A 20,754-nucleotide genomic window follows, 5' to 3' on the forward strand; every position below is an offset into this window, starting at 1 on the left:
TGCCAGCACTGCCCTGCCTGCTCTACCTGCTCCCCGGCCATTCTGCTGGACGTGCCCGTCTCCTGGGGATGTGCAGGCTTGCTGCTGGCTCTGGCACAGTGGTGGCAGGTGGTGCAGCAAAGGTAAAACGTCCCCTTGGGGTCCCCTCCTGAGTAATGAGGTGCTGGGATACAGGCACCTTCCCAGCCTCGGACATTTCCCCTGTCTCATTTTCTGGTGGATGTTCCTTCTAATGTTTGCAGGAGAGAGCAAAACCCAGATGCATCCCCCACCGGGTGGTGAAGGGGACCTGCTGACCCCCAGCCCAGCCATGCAGCTGCTGCAGGAGAAGCAGCCCCACAGACTGCCCTGCACAAACCCCATCAAGAGCTGCCAGCACCCCAGGGGCCAGCTGAGGTCCCCGGGGATGTTCTGGCCCTTCTGCTTATGCCAAGAATCACAGAATCATTCAGGCTGGAAAAGACCTTTAAGATCGAGTCCAACCATTAACTCAGTGCCGCCAAGGCCACCACTAACCATGTCCCTAAGTGCCATGTGCCAAGAAAATGTTGCAGGAGTGGTCCCAGCCCTTGCAGTGTCGCCTGGGTGCTGGGGTGGCATCTGGGGCTGGACATGCCAGCAGAAGAGCTGATGCCTCCAAAACCCTCAGCCTGGGCCACGACTGTCATGGCACAGTAGGATTAAACCCAGGCACAGCCGGGCTAAAACCCCGGCACGGGCCGGCTGCACTCCCAGCCCCCCGGGCTGCCGCGGCTGGGCTGGTGGGGGGGGGGGGGTCCCAGCTGGGTGAAGCTGGGAGCCCCACCATCTCCATCCACCTCCAGCCCTGAAAGAGCCTCTTTGAGGTGCTTCTGCAGCTCCCTGCTGAGGCCACCCTCACCCCCCGCCCTGGGGCTTGGGTCCAGCTCCCATGTCAGCACATGGGGACTCCGCTTTTCCTGGCAGGACAGGAGCCAGCCGTGGTGGAGCGTGGCAGGAACGAATGCCGATGGCTCCTTGGGTGGTAGCGCTGCCCGCCTGGCTGGGCACTGGCAGGGACCTCTCTTTGGAGCACCTTTGAGGTCCCTGCCACTGCGCTGGCACTTCTGTGGACCTGCTCACCAGCGCTGCTCTGCCACCAGCCTCACCCAGGGTGGGTGCTCCTGGGGATGGGTACTCCCAGGGATGGGTGCTCCTGGCGATGGGATGCTGTTGGGGATGTCTGCTTCAAGGATGGGGTACTGCTGGAGGTGGGGTACTGCTGGGGATGGGTACTTCCAAGGATGGGATGCTGCTGGGGATGGGATGCTGCTAGCGATGGGTGCTCACAGGGACAGGGGGCCTCAGAGCCAGCTGCAGGGCTCACTGATTCTCTTACATCCACATCCTTGCTGCGGCAGGCACAACGGCACGCCGGTGATGGCACCGGCACCAGCTGGCATCCAGCTCAGGAAACGAGCTGTGCCAGCATCGGCCTCTCCAGAAGCAAGTCCCTCTGCAGTCATATTATCCGTATGGTTTTCCCATAGCTGTTAGAGACATTTAGCTTTTCCAGGGGAAAATGATGGGCAGAGGCAGCAGGGTGCCCGTGCCATGGGGACGCGGCGGGTGTGGAGCAGGGAGGTTTGCACGCTGCCAGGGTGCAGGAGCAGCATCATTGCTTGTACTCTTGTCTGTGGGTGTGCTGGCATGTGGGAGGTCTTGGGTTTGCCCAGCCGGGCTGGGGACCATCGCCAGCTCCATGCCTGCACAGCACCATGTGCTGCCGGGCCTCATCCAGCTTGGTAGCCATAGTGCTGCTATCTGCTTGCAAATAATAAAGGACCTGGGCAGATTCCTACCTGACAGCTTGTGCAAGAGCAGCATAACTGAACTTTCTGGACTTTCACAATCCACAGAGCATATAATTAATCCTCCTAATGATCAGTTCCCCTTCTATCCCCATAAATCTAGCCTAGAAAATGTTTACAGCTCAATAGTGCCACACACAGAGGCTTAGAGAAAATGAGACCGTGCCTTTTATGAGCTTTCCTCTCGTTCCCAGTTCCTCTGGCAGCACAAATAAATCATTGGCCTTTCCCCGCTCCATGAGAGCTGCTGCTCCCCGAGAGCAGCCAGGACCCAGCAGCCCCACGCTGAGTGATGGCGAAACAAATGAGGAATGAGCACGGCCGCATCCACGCCAGGCGGAAAGCCCGAGACTTCGTTTATTAATAGTCACGAGCCAATTACTGCAGTAGCAGCAGCTCTCTGCAGCTCCCAGCAAGGACTGTCCAACACCACTGCTGACCAGGGTACATCCCTGAGCCTGGGCAGAGGGACTCGGGTCTTCCTCCACACCCAGGCAGAAGGTGCTGTGGGTGGCCAAGGTCTCTCAGGATGTGGAGCCTGGCTGCAACCAGCCCAGTGAGCTCTGGCTCCACGGTGGAAAGCTGGGTGTGGAGCAGGCGGTGGATAAACAGCAGCCAACGTGTGCTGCTGGGGAGGAGGAGGCTGAGCGGGAGGAAGAGCATCTCCCTGCCAGCTGCTCCCATGGCTGAGATGGAAACCAGTGTCTCACGAAAGCTGAAGGGAGGGGTGTCTGGCAGCACCCAGCCTTTTCCTCGTTCTCCCCCTGCCTTTGGCGATGCTCCTGTCGCCGAGCAGGACAGGCACAAGGAGAGACCCGCATCCCAGGGGAGGGTTGGGGAGAGGGGGGAAACAGAGAAGCCACAAGATCTGCCCAAAGCCATCCAGCAGGCACGATGTGGAGCCATGAACAAGACATGGGGCTCCTGGCATCTTGAAAATGTGTGTCCTCTTTGGCAGAAGATGGCCCAAAGGCACGTGCAAAACCTTCTTTCTTTGGAAGGACTAGCACAGCCCAGCGACCCCACCACCAGCCTCGGCAAACCATCCTCCGAATCAAAGAGCTCCTCACCCTGACGCCCTGACCTTAGAAATGAACCATTCTCAACAGGCTCAGGTTATCAGCCAAGGTTTTTCCAGTTTCTGAATGAAGATGGGCTTCATGGGCTCCAAAAATTCCTCCCTCAGACACCACAGGGAGCCTGCCGGTCCAGCCCGCTTTCTGTGATTGTGAAACTCCTCACAGCATCTGTGTTTTGCCTGAGTGATGCAACAGGATCAGGCCTAAAGCAAACAGGGTTCAGGACACAGGTGTAATTCTCGGTCTCTGCTCAACCAAGTGCAGTGAAGGAATTAGAAGCAGATGTCAAACAAAAAGAGCTTCAAACGCTTCCAAGCCAGTAAGCACACAGTGAACTTCCTCAGGCTCCAGGCTGGCCCAATTCAGACTTAAATATGTGCCCAAATCAAGACACACGGAAGTTTAAGTGGAAAAACCTTGCCTGTGCAGTATCTGCCAGATTTAATCATGGCTCTGTTATACCAGCAAGTGCAGGAGCCCTCCTGTGCTCTCTCCTTTTTTCCCACAATGGGCCACAGATGGGAAAAGGGAGGACAGCCTTGAGCACCGCAGGGGTCTTGCACCGTGTGAGGATGCACCTTCGCACAAAGCATTTTCAAGTTTGTTCCAGCTTCTTTGCACAAAGGAGCATCCCCCACCAGCTGCACTAAGAAAATACAGCGTTTCTCCTTGCACCATGCCGGTGGCAAAGCGTGCGCTGAGCTGTGCGTCCCAGGGCAGGGGGACAGCCCCCACCCCTGCACTGTCTCAGCTCCATCGGTCCGTAGAGTGGTGGGATTGTGACAGAAATGCTCTGGTTTAGGCTCATAAGGTGCGCAACCAGGAGCAGCCAGGCAAAACTGCTGTGCTGAGTCGGGGCTCTACCAAACCCTCCGTGTGTCCCTGCAGGAGAGGGGACCCAGCGGGGGCTGGGTCGGGGGTCCCGGTGCCCCCAGGCAGTGGGTGCTGGGCTGCTGCTGCCTCCTGCACCCAGCAGAGGTGGGCAGGGAAGGTTTGCTAAAGCCTTCCTGGGAATGGTTTGCAGATCCCGGCATCTCTTTTGGGTTACATCTTCTTGCTGGACAGCTGACGCTTGGTGCCTGACCCTCCTTAATTTCGCTACAATTAATAGATGTTTTTTTGGAGAAAAAAACACCTTTTGGGGACACTGAGGTTGGAAAAAAACCACAAGTCCAGGTCACACTTGAGAAAATGCTTGTGCTCAAGAAAATAAGCAGTTTTGAAAAATTCACCTCTTTGAAATGATTTTTTGTCCCTTTTTTTTTATTTTGCAAGCTACCAACTCTTTTAAAGACATTCAAAAGGGTTAAAATATTCTGTCTGACCACCCAAAAGATTTTGTCTCTCGTGTTTTTATTGCGCTGAATAAAAAGAAACTTTTTTGTTCAAATAAACTTGAAACGATTCCTTCTCCTCCCCCTCCTCCCTCCAGGTTTTTGGTTTGGCCAGTGAGTGGAAAAATCAATTATTCGCACTCCTCCAGCCTGATAAAAAGCTTCAGGACTCCACAAAGAGGCTCAAGGGACTACTTGTGTCGTACAGCAAATAAAACAGCCTCCGAATTTCCCGGCTTTCTGGCCTCCTCTTGTGTCACCCAAGATTTTGTGCCGAGATCAGCACTTCTGCTGCGCCGCGGAGAGCAAAGGACCCCTGGAGCAGGGGCAGCTGGCATCATCCCCGGTGCGACCTCCCTGGCTGCAAACGGTGCTGGAGCCGGGGCTGAGCCCGCTGCTGGCTGAGGGTGACAGGCACTTCGAGGGCCAGCACCGAGTGCCCGTGGGGGCCAGTGCCCAGCACGCGGCCGTAGCCACACTGCACCCTCTCCTTGGGCACAACACCCAAGTAGCCACATTGCCTGTAGGAAACAAGGGTGGGAAGCATCGCCGGAGACACGTAATGCCATTCTCTTCCAGAACAGTGACTCTCCTCTAAGACACGCCGCCGAGCAGCTTTTTGGTTCAGACACCTTCCCTTTGAAGAGTGACTTTATGTATAACTGCAGTGGGAGTCTTTCTTTGTTGGGTTGACTGCAAATTAAAAGAGAATCAAGATTCATGTCTGGAGTGGTTTACTTACCATGCCAAGCTGGGTGCTGCATTTGCTTTAGCTCTGTAAAAACCGGGTAGGAGAGCAGCTGAGGAGGGAGAGGTAGTAGAGGAGAGCTAGAAAACCTGTGAGAGGCAGGCAGCACGCAGCGGCAGCACTGCCCCAGCTGAGCTGGGTCGTTTCCTCCTTGTGAAAGATTTCAAGGAAATGAAGACTAGGAATGCAAGAGGGTGAAGACGAGGATCTCGGCGTTTCACCAAAACAAGCTCATTCCAGGGGAAACCTGGATGGCCTCTCTGCCTGGGCACCTGGGATGGAGCCGGGAATGGCCAGGACCAGCACAGCGGAGCTGCCCACTAACAAACCCCAGCCTGGTGTTCAGAGGGTCACAAAACATTTCTGAACCCCTTGGCATGGACGAGCTCCACGTGTGACATCCCACAAGGAGCTCCACAGCTCCTGCCGTCCCAGGCTGGGGCTGCGTGGGCACAGGAGCCGCTGGGCTGCATCCTGCCCTCTCCGGACCCAGGGGGCTCCCAGCGCATCCCATCCCTTTGGGATGAACCCTGGGGATGAGGGGCCTCTGACCCAGGCCCTGCCCCCCATAGCCTCCCCTCCACGGGGTGCCCCTGGCCTGTGTCCCGCTGCCCCATGGATGAGCCCAGGCCCAGGTACCCCTCCCCGGTGGGCAGCGGTGGGGGGTCCCGGCCAACAGATGTGGGGGGCAGCATCCCCAGGCTGGCCTGGAGGGTGGTGGGCTCCAGTCCGAGGGGCTGCCTGCTGGCGTGGCCCGGGGGGGGCTCGGTGCTACACCGGAGAGGGGGGAGGGGGAGCAACACCAGGAGGGGGCTCAGCACTGCACGGGGTGGGGTGGGGGCTCAGTGCTGCCCTGAGCGGGGGTTCAGTGCTACACCAGCTCGGTGCTGCCGCAGGGAGGGTCGGTGCTACCCTGGGGGTCTCAGCGCCGCTCCAGGGGGCCTCAGTGCTGTTCCGGGGGGGGCTCAGTGGTACACCAGGAGCGGGCTCAGTCCTGCCACGGGGGTCTCGGCGCTGCCCCAGGGGGGTCTCGGTGCTGCCCCGGGCGGGCTCTGCCCTGGGGGGAGGTCTGGCGCTGCCCCGGGGGGGGTCTCGGCGCTGCCCCGGGGGAGCTGGACCGGAGCCGGAGCCGAGCCGCAGCGCCGCGGATGGCTCCGATCAACCCCGGCCGTTCCCGCACCATCGGCCGCGGAGGTCCCTCGGCTCCGTCCGCCCGGTGCCGGTGCCGGTTCTCCCCGCCCCGTCCCGAGCTGCGGCTCCGCCCCGCCCCCGGCCCCGCCCCCGGCCGCCGCGCTCCCGGCGCCGCGGGGCAGCGCGCAGCATGGCCGCGCTGCGCAGCGCCCCGGCCCCAGCCCCAGCCCCAGCGCCGGCCCCGGCCGCGGCCCCGGCCCGCCCCCCCGCTCCCCGCCGCTCCGCGCCCGCCCCGGGCCGCGCATAAAAGGGGCCCCGCGGCCGCCTGCCCCCGCCCGCCCCGGCCATGGCCAAGGACCAGCTGAAGCCGCGGCTGTGCCGCATGCTGAAGGGGGGAGAGCGGCTACGGCTTCCACCTGCACGGCGAGAAGGGCAAGAGCGGGCAGTTCATCCGCAAAGTGGAGCCCGGCTCGCCGGCCGAGGCGGCGGGGCTGCGCGCCGGGGACCGCGTCGTCGAGGTGAACGGGCTCAACGTGGAGCAGGAGACGCACCACCAGGTACGGGCAGGGCAGCAGCTGCCTGCTGCTCCCCGGTTCTGCCCCCCCCCCCGCTCGGCTGTGCCCGGCTGCAGCCACCCAGGGCCGGGCTGGAGCCGTGCTTTGCTCCCCAAAACCGCTGCGCTGGAGCATCCTTGGCCTTGGCATCCTGGGGGCTGCAGCGGTGGGTGCCCCCCAAACCCTGGGCCTGGGGCTGTGGGGGTGTGCGCCAGGGATGCTGAGCTCCCGTGGTGCATGGGAGGCAGTGTCCTATCGGGTGTCGTGGAGCTCGCTGCTGTGCCGTGCTCCTGCTGGGATGGCATTAGTGTGTGTGTGTGAGCATGCGAGTGGTGTGAGCAGGGGCAGCCCTGCCCCAGGACGTGTGCTGGGATCACCCTTCCTCCTGCTGGGTTTCTGGGCACGGGGGGGACAGCTAGAGGTGTTTCAGTGGGGCAGGGCACTGCTGTAGGGCGCAGCTGGGGGCGGAGAGGAATGGGGGACCCAGGCTTTAGTTCCAGCTCCTCTGTGGCTTTTCTTGGCCGCCTTGGGTGAGCTGCTCGGGCTTGGGCAGCCCCCAGTGTGCAGGGGTACCCTAAAACCTGCTGGCAAAGCTCTCCGGGTGCTGAGCAGTCTGGTTTAATGGAGATGGGGCGTGTGTGGGGGTAATGGTTGTTCCTAGACCGTGGCTGTGGCTGGGGGTGGGGTGGGTCCAGGCAAGCTGTTTCTCAGCCCTGTAACAGAAGCTGCATGCTTCAGGCTTGTCATTTTTCTGTTTATAAAACTGAAACTTCTATTTGTTAAACAGTTCAGTTAAAAAAAGTGATGAGATTGAAGCAGCTCTTGTCCCACCAGAGTCCAAGAGCTTGGCAAGGCATGGCACCGAATGTGCCCATTGCCTAATGGCTCATGGGACGCTGCGGGGTTTGGTGCTTCAGTAACTTAAAACATGTGGCCGAGCCCCCCTGCCAGCGCGTTACCGGGGCAGGGCAGGGATGTGCCTTGCATAGCTCGGGGACCTGGCCGAGTTCTGGGGGGCTGCGGGTTCCAGGGCTTCACCCCCCAGGTGTGGATGCTGCTGTGCTGAAGGTGAGGCAGAGCCTTCCTGGTGGCTCCAGTAAAGCCTTGTGAGCCCCTCTCCATGGGCCTGGTGGGGTTTTGTGGTGAATGGAGCCTGTTTTGATGATCTGAGCCAGCTGTGTAAAAGTTAATGTTTGTCTTGAATGTGATTTCAAAATCCTTGAAGGAGGATCCACATCTTTGATCTGGTTGGGCAGAAAGGAGGGCTGCGTTCCTGTAAGGCACCCGTCGTACTGGAAACCATCAGACCTCCCTGCTGAGACTGGGATGCTGGGCATGGATGATAGCGGAGCTGAGGCAGCCAGCTGTGTCTTTGAAAAGTGCTGGGGTCTTGCAGGAGGTGAAGTGAAATGGGAGAAATCTTTCTGTCTTCCATTTTCTGTTGGCGGAGGCAGGACGGAGCTGCTGGCGCTCGCTCCCCGCTGCAGAGTGGTGCATGGGAGGCAGTGTCCCATCAGGTGTTGTGGAGCTCGCTGCTGTGCCGTGCTCCTGCTGGGATGGCATTAGTGTGTGTGTGTGAGCATGCGAGTGGTGTGAGCAGGAGCAGCCCTGCCCCAGGACGTGTGCTGGGATCACCCTTCCTCCTGCCTCAATACAGCAAGAACCTCTTCCCCCCCCCCCCCCCCCCCCCCCAAAAAAAAATAATGCCTGGCACTGCTGGACGGCGGGAAGGGCAATGCCATGGCGGATCAGGCACAAGGTTAGAGCAGCCGGTTTGCCATGGCCTCTCCTTGCACTACTGAGCTCCCTGACCTTGAGTAAGTAATGCTTCTCCACGTGCATCTGAAGCTGTGGTAGGATGGAGCCCGCAGCACACAAGGCCTTGCTGTTTGGGTGTAACTGTGTTTCGAGCTGAAGCTGGCAGCATTTGTGTCTTTGTTCTCTGTTTTTTCCTGGCCTTACCCAAGGAGCAAAGGCAGAACGTGTTCTCAGGGAGTTTCATGTCTCGGATGTGAAATTGCATCCTGGCTCCTTGGTTCCTCACTGGGCGGGTGTCATGTGCCAGGCAGAGCGGTGGGCTCCTGCCCTCCTGCTGTGCCCCAAGCCAGGAAAACCAGGTCCTTGCTGAGCTGGCAGCGTGCTGTGCGGGCAGGGGCACCTCTTTTGGGGTGGGAGGGATGAGCCGAGCTGTTTCACGTGGCACCACAAGCCTCCTTGCTGGGCAGCTGTTGTTTGGCAAGGGTGGAAGAGCCCGGGCCGCCTTTGCCTGGCCGGTGCTGGTGTAACCAGGGGTGAAAGTCTTTTTGGGTGGAGCTGCGGAAATTATGGGGCTGGGACCGGTGCTGAGAAGGTCCCCAGGCGCCAGATGCACAGGGGAGGCTGTGTCGTTTTCAGAAAAGCTGCGGACTGGAGGCTGTGAGCATGGCTCGGAAGCGGGTAGGGTGCCAGGCTCTGCCTGCCTTGGGCAGGACCTCGCCATGTGCCTGGATGCTGCTTTGCCTTCCGCCTCCCCACTCTGTCCCCTGAGTGATGCGCTGCCTGGGACTTTGTCACAGAAAGCCCCTTCTGCCCATCCCTGCTGATGGGAGAGGGCGAAGGGCTGCCCTGTGCCTGCTCTCCATCCCTGCGGGGCTCAGCCCCTGGCACTCGCAGGGCTGGGGGGATGCTTGCTTCATCGCTGCTCTTGCCATGGCTGCTGGGGAGGTTGGGAGCAAGTTGAGCCCCAGCACCGCGGCGGGTTGGAGTGCTTCTCTGGTCCCTCTGCCTTTTGTTGCGGTCTGTGGCACCCTGCTCCCTGCCTGTGATTAACCGTGCTGCCCTAATGCCTGCAGCACCCAAACCTGGGGTCTGAGGGATGTTGCTGTGCAGGACCTGGCACATTTCTCCTGCACGCTCCCCACAGGTGCTGCCTGTCTGCATCTTGTGCCACCGCACCTTGGCTGCCCGCTCGCAGGTCTCCTCTGGGAGAAGGGGCCTGGCGCAGGCATTGCCTTGCTGGTATCAGCAGCACTGTCTGATGTCGTGTGTAAATAGATCTGAAAGCGAGCAGATGGATTTTCTGGGGCTTGATGGAACAGCACCCTTCAGGGCGGTTCCGGATGGGAGCCCTGGGCATGCTGCCGCTCAGCGTGCCACGTGGGGACGGAGGCTGCAGCCTGCAGCAGATCACTTGGTTTGGGGCAAGCAAGCAGCCTGGTCTGCAGTCTATAAATTGTTGGGTGTGTGTGGTTGGGTTTTTTTTTTGTTTGCAGATACTGGCTCTGACCTTGAATGGAGCTTGCAGGGGAGTAAATAAATGCTAGTTAATTGCACATTAGGCTTGTTTGTTGCTTATAACCTTGGTGGTTGCAGTGTGTCTGGCCGATGTGACCTAGATCAGAGCAGGAGCCCTGTAAGGAAACCCAGTGCTGCTTTGGGGGGTTCCCAGCACGCTGGGGGGGGTCCCGGGTCTGTGGTCTTCAGAGCCACCCCATGGTATGGCTGCCAAGCATTGCTGGTGGTATGACCCCTCCTCCTCCTCCTCCGGATGAAGGGCTGTGCAGAGAGGAGGTGGCCCAGCAGAGCCCTTTGCTGCCGGGGGGAGTCTGGAGGTGGTTTCCCTTGCTCTGGTGCATGTCCTGGTTTTGCCCTGTTCCCATTGCAGCTCACCCTGGTGTGATCCACCCCCCTGCCCGGCCACGGGTGGGATCAAGCTCTCCCGGTTCTCCCCACCATGCCGACACTGCCAGCTCCTTTCAGAGCCCCTGCCAGTCACCGATCCCCGCCAAGGGACAATGGTCCCCATTCAGCGCTGCCTGGAGCTGGATCCTGCCAGAGATGGGCCCATCTGCTCCCAGCGCTGCCTTCCCTTATCTCTGCTGGCCCTGAGCATGGACCAGGGGTGGATGCGCAGATCTGCTTGTTTCGTTTGTAAATCCACCCAGGGCTGGGGGTACCATATGCTGGTGTGGTGGGGAGCACCTGGCATAGGCAGCCCAGCCACTGAATGCATGCACGGGTGCTTGGTGCACCCTGGCTCTCTGCCCTGCCCCAGGTAAGGGGGAGGAAGGACACCCCAGATCAAGGAAATGAGGATGTGTGAGGTGGCTTGCATGGTGGGACAGGTTGTGTTGTCCCTTTAAGGGACAAAGCCAGGCAGCAGGGTTTCTGATGCTTGGGGGGCAACGGAGCAGTGTCTGTGAAAGCTCCTGTCTGAGCAGGGTGGGGGAGCCCTGGTGGTCTGTACAGGTGCTCTGGGCAGAGCTGTCACATGGGTTGCATGGTGAGGGCTGGAAGGAGGCATCACCATCATCACCCAGCGCTGCAGGCTGCTCCATCCTGGGGGTCCCCCAAAGCCATGCTCTGCCCTTCTCCCATCACTGCTGGCTGGAGGTGACAGCAAACTCGCACCCTGCAGGAAGACCAAATCTGCAGGAAGGTGTGAGGGAGCTGGTGGTCCTTGGTTCCAGCTCCTGCCACCTCTGAGAGGTCCCTGGGTTTCTTCTCAGTTGTTCTTCTCCTTTCCAGGTTGTGCAGCGCATCAAAGCTGTGGAGACGGAGACCCGCTTGCTTGTGGTAGACAAGGAGACGGACGAGTACCTGTGCAGCCTGCGCCTGACGTGCACAGAGGAGATGGTGCACAGTGGGATCCTGCTCAACTCTGGCATCTCACCCACCAAGTCGGTGAGCAGCGACAATGGGGAGGTCTGGAAGCCGCAGCTGAATCTAAGTGGGAGCAGCATCCAGAGGCACTCGCACAGCTTCTCCTCGCACGGCAGCAGGAAGGTGAGGGCGGAGCCAGGTGGTGCATGGGGCTGCTGGGTGCAGAGCTGGCAGGGGGTGCAGCCACCCTGGAATTACCTCCCTCTGCAAGCATGGGTTGCTTCTGGTTGGAGAAAACCCTTCTGTACATGGCTGTTGGCTTTGGGGACCCCGCTGTGTCCCGACGCAGTGGGCGAGCTGCCCCTTACCCTTGTTTGCTCTTGCTCAGAGCAGCATTGGCTGCCAGGGGCTGTGCTGCTGTCCCCTCCTGTGCCCCTCCAGGGTCTCTGGAGCCCTGGGAGCTGCTGGAGGGCTTGGGGTGTGTGTGTGCTCGTCAGCCCTGGGGAAGAGTGACCCCATACTGCATCAGCTGAGGCTGGTGTCCCAGCCTGTGGGGACGGGCTGCACGGACCAGGGACGCGGTGAAGCTGGAGCTTGTGAATGAGCTTCTCCCTCCTCCATTATTTGCAGGAGGGAGGGAACATATGGGGCAAATGTGTTCTCAGCTTTTTGCTTAAATAGGAAGGAAATTAGCTCTTTTTCAAGTGGCCTGGGTCTGGACTGTGATTCTGCAGTAAGTGCCTTTTATTGGTAAACTTTCAAAAAAGGAAAGAATTTGGTGTGGAAAACATCCAGTTTCCATGGCTGTCTTGCTGCTGGGGCTGGGCTGGTGGAGACGGCGCAGCCTTGCTCTCGGCAGATAGCAGGGCTCAGTCCCGGCGCTGCCCTTGCTCAGGGTGTGAACTTGGCAGGGGCGGTGTGGGCATCGCGTGGCTGAGCCGGTGACTCTGGCACCTCTCTGCAGCCATCTGTCCCCTTCCCTTCCACGTCCCCACTCTGCATGCAGCCCAGCTGTGCTGCTAACCAGGGAGCACTGGTGCTCAGCAGCCTCTTCCAGCCTGGAGCTGCCATGGGCACATGCCTCCACCTCCTCCCCCCTGCGGGGCTGGCAGGGGCTGCAGCACCTGGTCGGCCTCTGCCCCCTTGGAGGTGGGGTGCTGGCTGGATGCTGGCCCAGAAGGGTCACTGGGCTGCTGGGAGGGTGTAAGTAGGAAAGTCGGGAAAGCTTCGCGTCCTCAGGAGCTCCCATGGCGAAACAGCTGAAGAAATTCCCCTGCAGAGATAAGAGGTGATGCTGATATGGGGTGGAAGGGATGTGAGTCTCCAGCGCTAAGGAGGGGGTCTCGCCCCCAGTCCTTCCCTCTGGCCCTGTTTGGCATCTCGCAGCAGAGGCTCCCTGCTTCCCTTGGGCTGGCAGGAGCAGGCATGGAGGCAATATTTTTTTTTAACTTATTGTGTGATTTGAAGCTGTTTGAAGGTCTGTGTGATGGTGATGGGTGTGTTTCCTCTGGGGGTCAGTGCGGTGGAGGGCTGGTCACCCACCCCCAGGATGGCTGGTGGGAGAGGAGCCTTTCTTGGGGGGCAGGTGGCTGGCTGGGGGCGACTTTCCAAGCTGGGATTTCCTATCCTGTCTCCGTTGCGTTTGCTGGTCGCAGTCCAACAGCGCGTGCTGATGGGAAGTCAGGCGAGGGGAATGGGATGGTCCTTTCCGGCCTTTGGGTTTCGGCTCCTCCAAGGCAGGGGGTAGGTGGGGAGGGGAGAGCCGGGCAGGGCTGGGGTGCAGGGGGAGAAGCACCCATGCTTGGCTGAGGGCTTTGCCTGGGCTGGCAAGGCTGCGGCGTTTGCTGTGTTGGGGCTGGTGTTTGCCGGAGCTGGACGAAGGGAGCTGACCCTGGGGGCGATGCCCACTGCATTGGGGACACTGGGGACGGGCTGCTGAGTGTCGGGTGTTTGCGGAGCTCATGTCAGCGGCTGGTTTGCTTTCGCTGCTGCAGGTGGCGGCTCTTTGAAGAGCTGGGTGCTGCGGGTGCTCCTGGCCAAGGTCACTTCTCCATGCCAGGGCCGTGACTGACCCTGGTGCAAGGTCAAGGGTGGCTGGAGCAGCAGGACTTGCGTCCTGCTCCTGTGCCTTGCAGTCCTGCTTGCTTCATGGTAGGAAGACCTACTCCAGGCTTTTGGTCTGGGTGATGTGGCCCTCCTGCTAGGTCCCACAACAGCTGGAGGCCAGGGGAGCGATGGTGTACCCCAGTCCCTGCAGTGCTCAGCCCCCCAGTGCCATGTCCCTCTGTGGAGCAGCTGTAGCCTGACCCAGATCCTGTAGATCACAGGTGCTGGGACCACAGGGGGCATGCAGTGTCTGAGCTGGGGGGCTGTTTGGGAGATTCTGCCCCTGCAGTGGGGCTGTGGCAGCTGGGGCCCAGTCAGAGATTTGTCCCCAGCCAGATCTGGGGCTTTTTGTGTAGCTTCCCCGGAGGTACTCTGGGCTACTCCCATGGAGCAGCATTTCTTTGAGCAGCATTTGTTTATGTAAAGGCTGCAGTTTTCCTTGGTTTGAGGCTGGGTTGTGCAGTGCAGCCCAAAGCAGCCAGCAACTGAAACAGAGAGGAGGGAAATCTGGCACCCAGGGTGGTTGTAGCGGTGGGCAGCAGGAAGGTGGTGCAGCAGGCAGGGTGGGCATGGCCATGCCAGCCTCCCTTGTGCTGCCCCAGACTTATTTTGCAAGAGTGACCCCCCTGCTCCGAGATCTGCTGTGAGTGGGGAGGTCAGTGCACACCCGTGGCAGAGACCTGGTGTCCAGGACCTTGTGCTCCAGGAACCACGGTGATGCCATGAATAATTCAGCATGTATTTAAAATCATGCTGCCTGCCCTGAGAGCAGGTCAGCAGCGCTGGCTGCCAGCAGCTGTGGCTGTCACAGCGCTGCTGGCGCTGGCACCCTGGGGACTTGCACCCTGCATGGCCGTGGTGGCACGGGGAGCAGGGTGCGCTGTGCCCCATCCCACAGCACTGCACTCGTGTCCGTGGCTGGAGGGGTTTGCCTGCTTGCTGCCTGCCCCACGCTGTGTCCCCTGGGCAGGGAAGCAGCAGGGCACGTACCTCCGTGCCATTGATCCCCCTGTCCCAGGCACGTTCTTGTGGCCACTGGGCTGTTCTCTGCTTTTCCCTGGGGCTCTGGCTCTGCCTGGCCAAGCACCCACCATCGAGCCCCCTGGAAGGTCCGGAGGCAGCGGGCAGGGGGTCTCCGTGTCAGGGACTGCCTGGTGGTGATTGCCTTTTATTGCAAAGGTGCTTTTGGGACCGCAGGCTGAGCTGCTGGTGGTAGTTAATAAAATGCCTGGGCTAACTGTGTATAAAAGGCAGGCGTGCTGTGGGGCTGGGCTGGTGCTGAGCAGTGCTGCTGGCCATCCTGGCGGTGCTGGTGCTGTGCAAGCAGCGTGGCCCGGGGCTGGCGGCGCCTTTGCTTGGCTGTCCCTGCTCCTGCTGCGTGGTGCGTGCTGGTACTGGGACCCGTCACAGCTGCACAGGTCGCACCAGCCACATTAGCAGTGTCCTTGGGACTTGCTGCCTCACTGCTTTCTCCAGGTGTGTTTGTAGGAGAAACAAGAGCAGTAAAGCCACCGAGATGCTTTCGGGGTGATGCAGTTCCCCTCCGTTGCTGCTCTGGTCACACCAAAGCAGGGCTGCAGGGAGCTGGTGAGCAAAGGGACCTTTACAACCAGCATTTATCTTTTGGGAAACAAACCCACCTCTTGTAGCTGCTGCATTCAAGCAGCCTGTTGGGTCTGGGAATTTTAAGGGGGGGGAATTAGCAGCTGGTTGTTAATTTGCCCCTGCTCTGGGAGGGACGATGTCACCTTGGCATTGCAGCTGGCCAGAACTGCAAACAGCCAGAGAATGTGTGTCCCGCCGCTGACACGGGGGATTGTGGCCAGCTCTGTCGCGACAGCAAGCAGCACTGAGCTCCCGTGTGCAGCCAGAGCCCTCGAGCTGCCATGCCTGGGGACAGACGTGCTGTTTTCTGGAGGAGGATGGATCAGTGTCTGGGTGTCTGTCAGGACCCGCAGGTGTGCAGCCAGCGCTGACATTGAGGCAGTAAATATTTATCCTTCTGTTTGGGTCAGGAATAAGAACTTTTTTCTGTTGCAAAGAAAACTGTGTTGCAACATCTTTGCCAGCTTTCTGCCGGAGTGCTAGAAGGGGAGTAACTCAGGACAGATGTTTTCAGAGAACTTTGCCAGCTCAGTTGAGGCCCAAAATTTAGGGCTTGTAGAATAACCACAAAGATGTAATAAAACCTAACATGAGCAGAAATGTCTGCAGTAATTATGTGATTAAAAAAAAATACCAAACACACACAAAAAAATAAGTGCATGGTTTAAATTAAAGCACATCCCTGCAGCATCCTGTGCTTCCTGGGCCCCCGTGGCAGGCTCAGACTTGCAGGGAGAGGGTGATGGGGCAGGACAGCAAAGCTTGTCCCTGGTACAACCTGGGTGAGGTTCCTCCATGCGGGCAGGGGTTGGGGAAGCCCTCCAGCGTGGAGCTTGAGAAGCTGTGGCTGTGTCCCTGCAGCGTCCCCTGCCCTTCCCACAGCAGCTATTTTTGTGAAAGCTGCCAGCCCGGCAGCACTTGCTGCAGGTCTGAAAGGGCAGAGCTGAGAGGAAAAGCTGTGTGCATGCCCTGTTGAGGCAGGGATGCCATCACTGTGCGTGTTCTGCGTGTCACTGCTAAAATAAAAACCAACTCTGAAAAGCCGTTTCTGCACCAGGGCTGCTGGCAGTTTGGGCTGATGCTCTGCTGTGCCTGGCTGAGGGCATGGGGTGGGAGCGTGGCTTCCCACATCCCTGCTGGGGAAGGGGAGATGCCTGCAGGGAGCCGGGAGGCAGGACAGCGGTGCTGGAGACCCCCTGCCTCCCCATGGAGAGCGGCACTGCAGCGGGTGGTGGGCTGCACGGGGATGGCGAGCGCTCTGGTTGCTGCAGAAGCTCAGCTGAGGAGCGGCAGCAAAGCTGGGCTTGTTTTTGGGGTTAGTGCTTCAATCCCATCGCAGAGGCGGCTGTTGGGCTGGTGTGTGGGGAAGCTGGCAGCCCTGCACCGGCACTGACCCTGCTGCATTATTGATAGCGCTGGGCTCGCTGGCATCATGTGTCATGGGGCCGGGCAGAGTCTGTGCAGGTGGGCTCTGGAGCAGCTGCAGCCTCTGGGGGATGGAGGTTGGGGCACATCTCCGGGGGTGGCTGTGGGATGCTCCCCCCTCGCCTGCGGGCAATGGTGTGGTGGTCCAGGTTGCAGGAACCTGCTACACCGTGAGCTTTGCTCCAAGGAGCCCAGCGTGTTGTGCTTTCCTAGGAGCCTGCCCCTTTCCCGTGCAGGCAGCAATAGGATACAGGCATAGAAATAACTGATTCGTCAGACCGCTGGTCCCTCTGACTTGGCTTTTGGTTAGAAGGAACAGGACGAGACACGTTTTTGCAGAGCTCCCGTTGCATAGGGCTGGGGTGTTTCAGGAGCTGGCAGCACTTCAGCCCCCACAGTTGGCAGCAGTGGGGTCCCCACTGCTCGAGGGGCTGCAGGGCTCTGCGTCCCATAGACCCCTACACTGGGACCAGGGCAGCCGTAGCCTCATTCCCCACACAGTCCTGCCTGCTCGCCCTTTGTGCATCGGCGAGCCATTAACTTTGGGCTGTTGTTTGCTGGGTTTGGTATCTGTCTGGGGTAGCGTTGCAGTCAGGAGCAGCGTTTGCTGAGCCTGGGGCTGTGGTGAGCCTGTGGGGTGTTGCTGCAGTGCTCAGAGATGGTGCTGGCGGGGATCTGAGCCTCGTCCCGCTGGATGCAACCTAGAGGCAAGATGGGATGCTTACCCGCGGCGGGTGTAAGGTGAAGAAGGCAGTGTGGCGCTTGCCATGCTGGAGCGTGCCGTTCTGAGCCCCCCAGGTCCCGTGCACTCACTGCCTCCCACTGCTGTGGGGAGGGGGTTTGGATGCAGAGCACTTCCTTTCATGTGGATTGTGGCTGTGTCCTGTCACCTAGAACACCTGGGAGCTATGGGTGGGCTGTGGGGGACAGGAGGAGGGGTCTGAGCAGGGTCCCCTGCGTGCTGCTCCCTGCCCAGGCTCGGTGCGGCAGCAGGTCCCGCACAGGGCTCGGCTGGGGGGTTATTCTTGTGCCGGGGCAGCACAGGAAGCCCCTCCCGGGGAGGAGAGCATCCACCCCGCAGCAGAAACTTCCTCCGCTGTGATATTTTTAGTGAAACACAAAGCGAGTGGAAGGGAGCGGGAGGCAGGAGGCAGATTAGCATCGGGAGGAGCTGTGCCCTGCCAAGTGTCTTTGTTCCTGGGGCCACATGCTCCCAAGGGACACCTGGTCCTGTGAGGGGACAGTGGGGTCACCCCGGGACCCTCCACCTCCCTAGGAGGGGAAAGGAGTGGGGGTGTGTGTTTGCATCCCAGCCCCTTGCCTGGCGGCAGAGCGGTGACACTGCTGGTACCAAGGGATGCTGCGTGTGGTCCAGCCGGTGACGTTCCCTTCTGCATCCTTGAGTAATCAAAAGCTTTTCCTCAAAAAGATTTGAAAACTGATATTAAATGGGAGCCGTTCAAAATGCAGCTTGTTCTGGCACAGCCAGTCCTGGCCCCCTCTGCTTGCAGGGATGCACTTGAGCAGCTTGCTTTAATAACAGCCCCGCTTGCAAGTGGGCTCCTCGCCAGCTGTCTAATGGGTCTGTTCTATAGTAAAAATATTAAATGGTTTTAAATAAATTAAAAAATCTTCTGGCAGAATTGGGGCCTTCTGCATGTGCCCTGGCAGCTGCACAGAGCCTCTGCTGTGACTTTGCTCTGTCACTTGGTGTTTCTCTGGGCTGGTTGGGCTCGTGGTCCTGTCATGGTGAGGGAAACCTTAAAACATTATTGGGTTTGGTTTGTTTGGTTTTTTGGATTCTTTATTCCCAAGACCCAAATGAGTTGTGGAGGAGGGGACATGCTGCACGTTTCCAGCTGTTCCTCCAGGGCTGTCTCTGGTGCCACTGTGCAGTGTGGTTGGATAAAACATCTCCGGGAGTTTGATCCCGGACTTGGTGATGCTGTGGGTCTGGGTGAATCCCACCTCCTCCTGCCCACCCTGCCAGGCACGGGGCTGCTTCTACCCAGGGGAGAATGGGGAATGGAAACATGGAGCAAAGATGCTCTCTGTATGCTGACTTACAGCACGTGTTCCTGGGCTGGAGGGAGCTGGGCTTCCAGCCACCGGCCAGGCACACCTGACTTCCAAACAAGGTTTGGAAGAGCTGCTTTTAATCCGTAAGACTTTAAATCCATAAGGCAACATCCCTTTGCTGCTGGCAGCCCTAAGTGTGCAGGCGAGATGCGATGGCTGTGGTGTTGCCTGTCTGCTTCATTCCTGCCCTTTGGTCTGGGAGACTGTGAGGTGGTGATGCACCCAGCGCTACAGGAGAGCTCGGTGTGTAAAGTAACGTCTGCACTGAGCTGGTTTGGGCTCCCAGTCCTTGGCTGGGTATCTCTAGGTATGGACATCTTACAAGCAGTGGTCTTGTGAGACTCCAGATTGGGATATGAGAGAGAGAAAATTAAGCTCATAATCAGCAAAGGGTTTCTCCAGATCCATAAGTCTCTATAAATAAGAAATTAAAACCCAAGTTGTCAACATAATTATTTCTGGCGTATTGTAATTTGATTTCATTACAGCTTTTGCCTGGACTCCTGAGTGTTTTGGTTCCACTGCTGCATACATTTATTAAACTGTAACTGGATTTTGTTGGCTAAATGTCTCTCTTTTTCCCACTAAAGCCTTGCAAGAGTTTGTTACCGGGTAAAACAAGTAGGTAATAAACGTCCGTTAGTGGTGAGTCTGTGAAAGCTGAACTGTAAAGTAGCTTTATGAGAGAGGGGAAGGTAAGAAAGATGATTCCCTATAGGCACCGATGCAGCAGTAGTGTGCGGGGCCGCTTTGAGGGCGCTTGGGCTCTGTCTCCTTGCAGGGGGTCGTTCCCTCGGAGGGGTCTCCAGCCCTGGCACCGAGCCATCCCGCACGCTGCCCTGCAGCCAGGGATGCTGGGGGAAGGAGTGGGGCTGGGAGCTGGTGTCTGATCGCAGTCCTGGTCCCCTCCATCGGTGGGGCTCACCAGTGCATAGCCCTGCAAGAGCCCTGCCGCTCACCCAAGGCATTATGTGATTAAACCCTCTTACGGATTTACAGGGACTAATCCCGTTAAAGAAACTAGCAGCACAAAAGGTGGCGGGAGGGCTAATCCCTGCACTCCTGCCTTGGCGGGCTGAGCACTCATCTGGGTGTGCTCCAGCAGCTCCTCCTGCAGCCCTTGGGGATGGGGCTGACTGGCATCCCCCGGGGAGCGATGCTCTGCCATGGGGCAGGTCTCCAGTGGCTCTTCCCAAGCCCTGATGGCTCCTGCCTTGCCATATCCACAGCCACCGTGGCTGGTGCTGGGCTGGCTGGCTCGTGCCGGGCTAGCAGTCCCTTGTGAGCGGCCAAAGGCCATCCCAGGTAAATCAGTTAATTCTGGCCCTGGGGTTGTGCATGGTTAGCAGGATTTAATTAAGACAAGTCCTAATTAGTTCTAAGAGGGGTGAATAGTCTGCTTTGCCTGGAAGAATTCCCTGCTCTTGTCTGGCAGCTGTTAATGAGCGCAGGGCGCTCACTGGCATCAGGGCCTGGGTCTGCCCTGGGGATGGGGTGCACGGGAGACCCCACGTTGTGCTGGAGAGGTGCTTGGGGCAGCCTGAATGTGGGGAGATAAACTGCCTCGTGCTGCTCCTTGAAGCAGCTGCTGGGTTTTGCTGGGCACCCAGATCCATCTCTGCATTGCGAGCATCGTGCCGGGGCTGTTCCCGGAGCAGCCACTTTTCCTGTAGCTTTCTGGTCCTTTTCAGCCTTTCCCGTGGGCACGGACCACAGCATGCTCAGCACCCTGCAGCCGGCACCGGAGCCTGCCTGACGCCACGCACCCGCCTTCGCCAGGGTTTATCAGTGGGAGCAGCCGGAGCCTGGCACTGGCTGTGGGGGTTATCGCCACAGGTCCTCCCGTGCTGCTTCGGACACACGCTTTGTCCCGGACCCCCCACCGCTGTGCAGGCCTTTGGCAGAGCCGCCTCCCAACCTACTTATCTGCCCCAGCACAGAGGGGCTGTTCGGCTGCCCCAGCTGGAGATAACCAGCCCCTCGCCCAGGGAGCAGTGGCCAGGAGGGTGCTTAGCTCCCTGCAGAATTTGGCAAGCAAGGGGCATCTTCTGTGGTCTTCTCATTTGCAAGGGGCTGCGTTTAAAACATGTAGTTTATGGAGCTGAGCGTCGTGGTGGAGTGGGCTGAGTGAATGAGCACTGATGTTCCACGATTGCGTCAGATCTCAGTTTGATCCCGTGTTTTCCAGCAGTGTTGTAGGATGGAGCTGGTGCATTTTGCAGTGGTGACTGTGGAAGGAGGGTTGGTGGAGGGGAGGGGAAGGAGAGCTGCAGGCAGAGCTGA

At 59.0% G+C, this 20,754-nt stretch overlaps 1 protein-coding gene across 1 annotated transcript in view; it reads left to right on the forward strand.

The window, feature by feature from the left end:
• Positions 1-6,333: 6,333 nt before the first annotated feature.
• Positions 6,334-20,754, forward strand: part of NHERF2 (NHERF family PDZ scaffold protein 2) — a 40,484-nt gene continuing 26,063 nt past the window's right edge. Inside the window, 3 exon segments of the mRNA XM_055806369.1 lie at positions 6,334-6,512; positions 6,514-6,678; positions 11,182-11,439. Coding sequence (XP_055662344.1) covers positions 6,468-6,512; positions 6,514-6,678; positions 11,182-11,439 — 468 coding nt within the window. The 5' untranslated portion in view covers positions 6,334-6,467.

The sequence above is a fragment of the Falco peregrinus genome, chromosome 5 (assembly GCF_023634155.1).
Source record: "Falco peregrinus isolate bFalPer1 chromosome 5, bFalPer1.pri, whole genome shotgun sequence".
NCBI classification, from domain to species: Eukaryota; Metazoa; Chordata; class Aves; order Falconiformes; family Falconidae; genus Falco; species Falco peregrinus.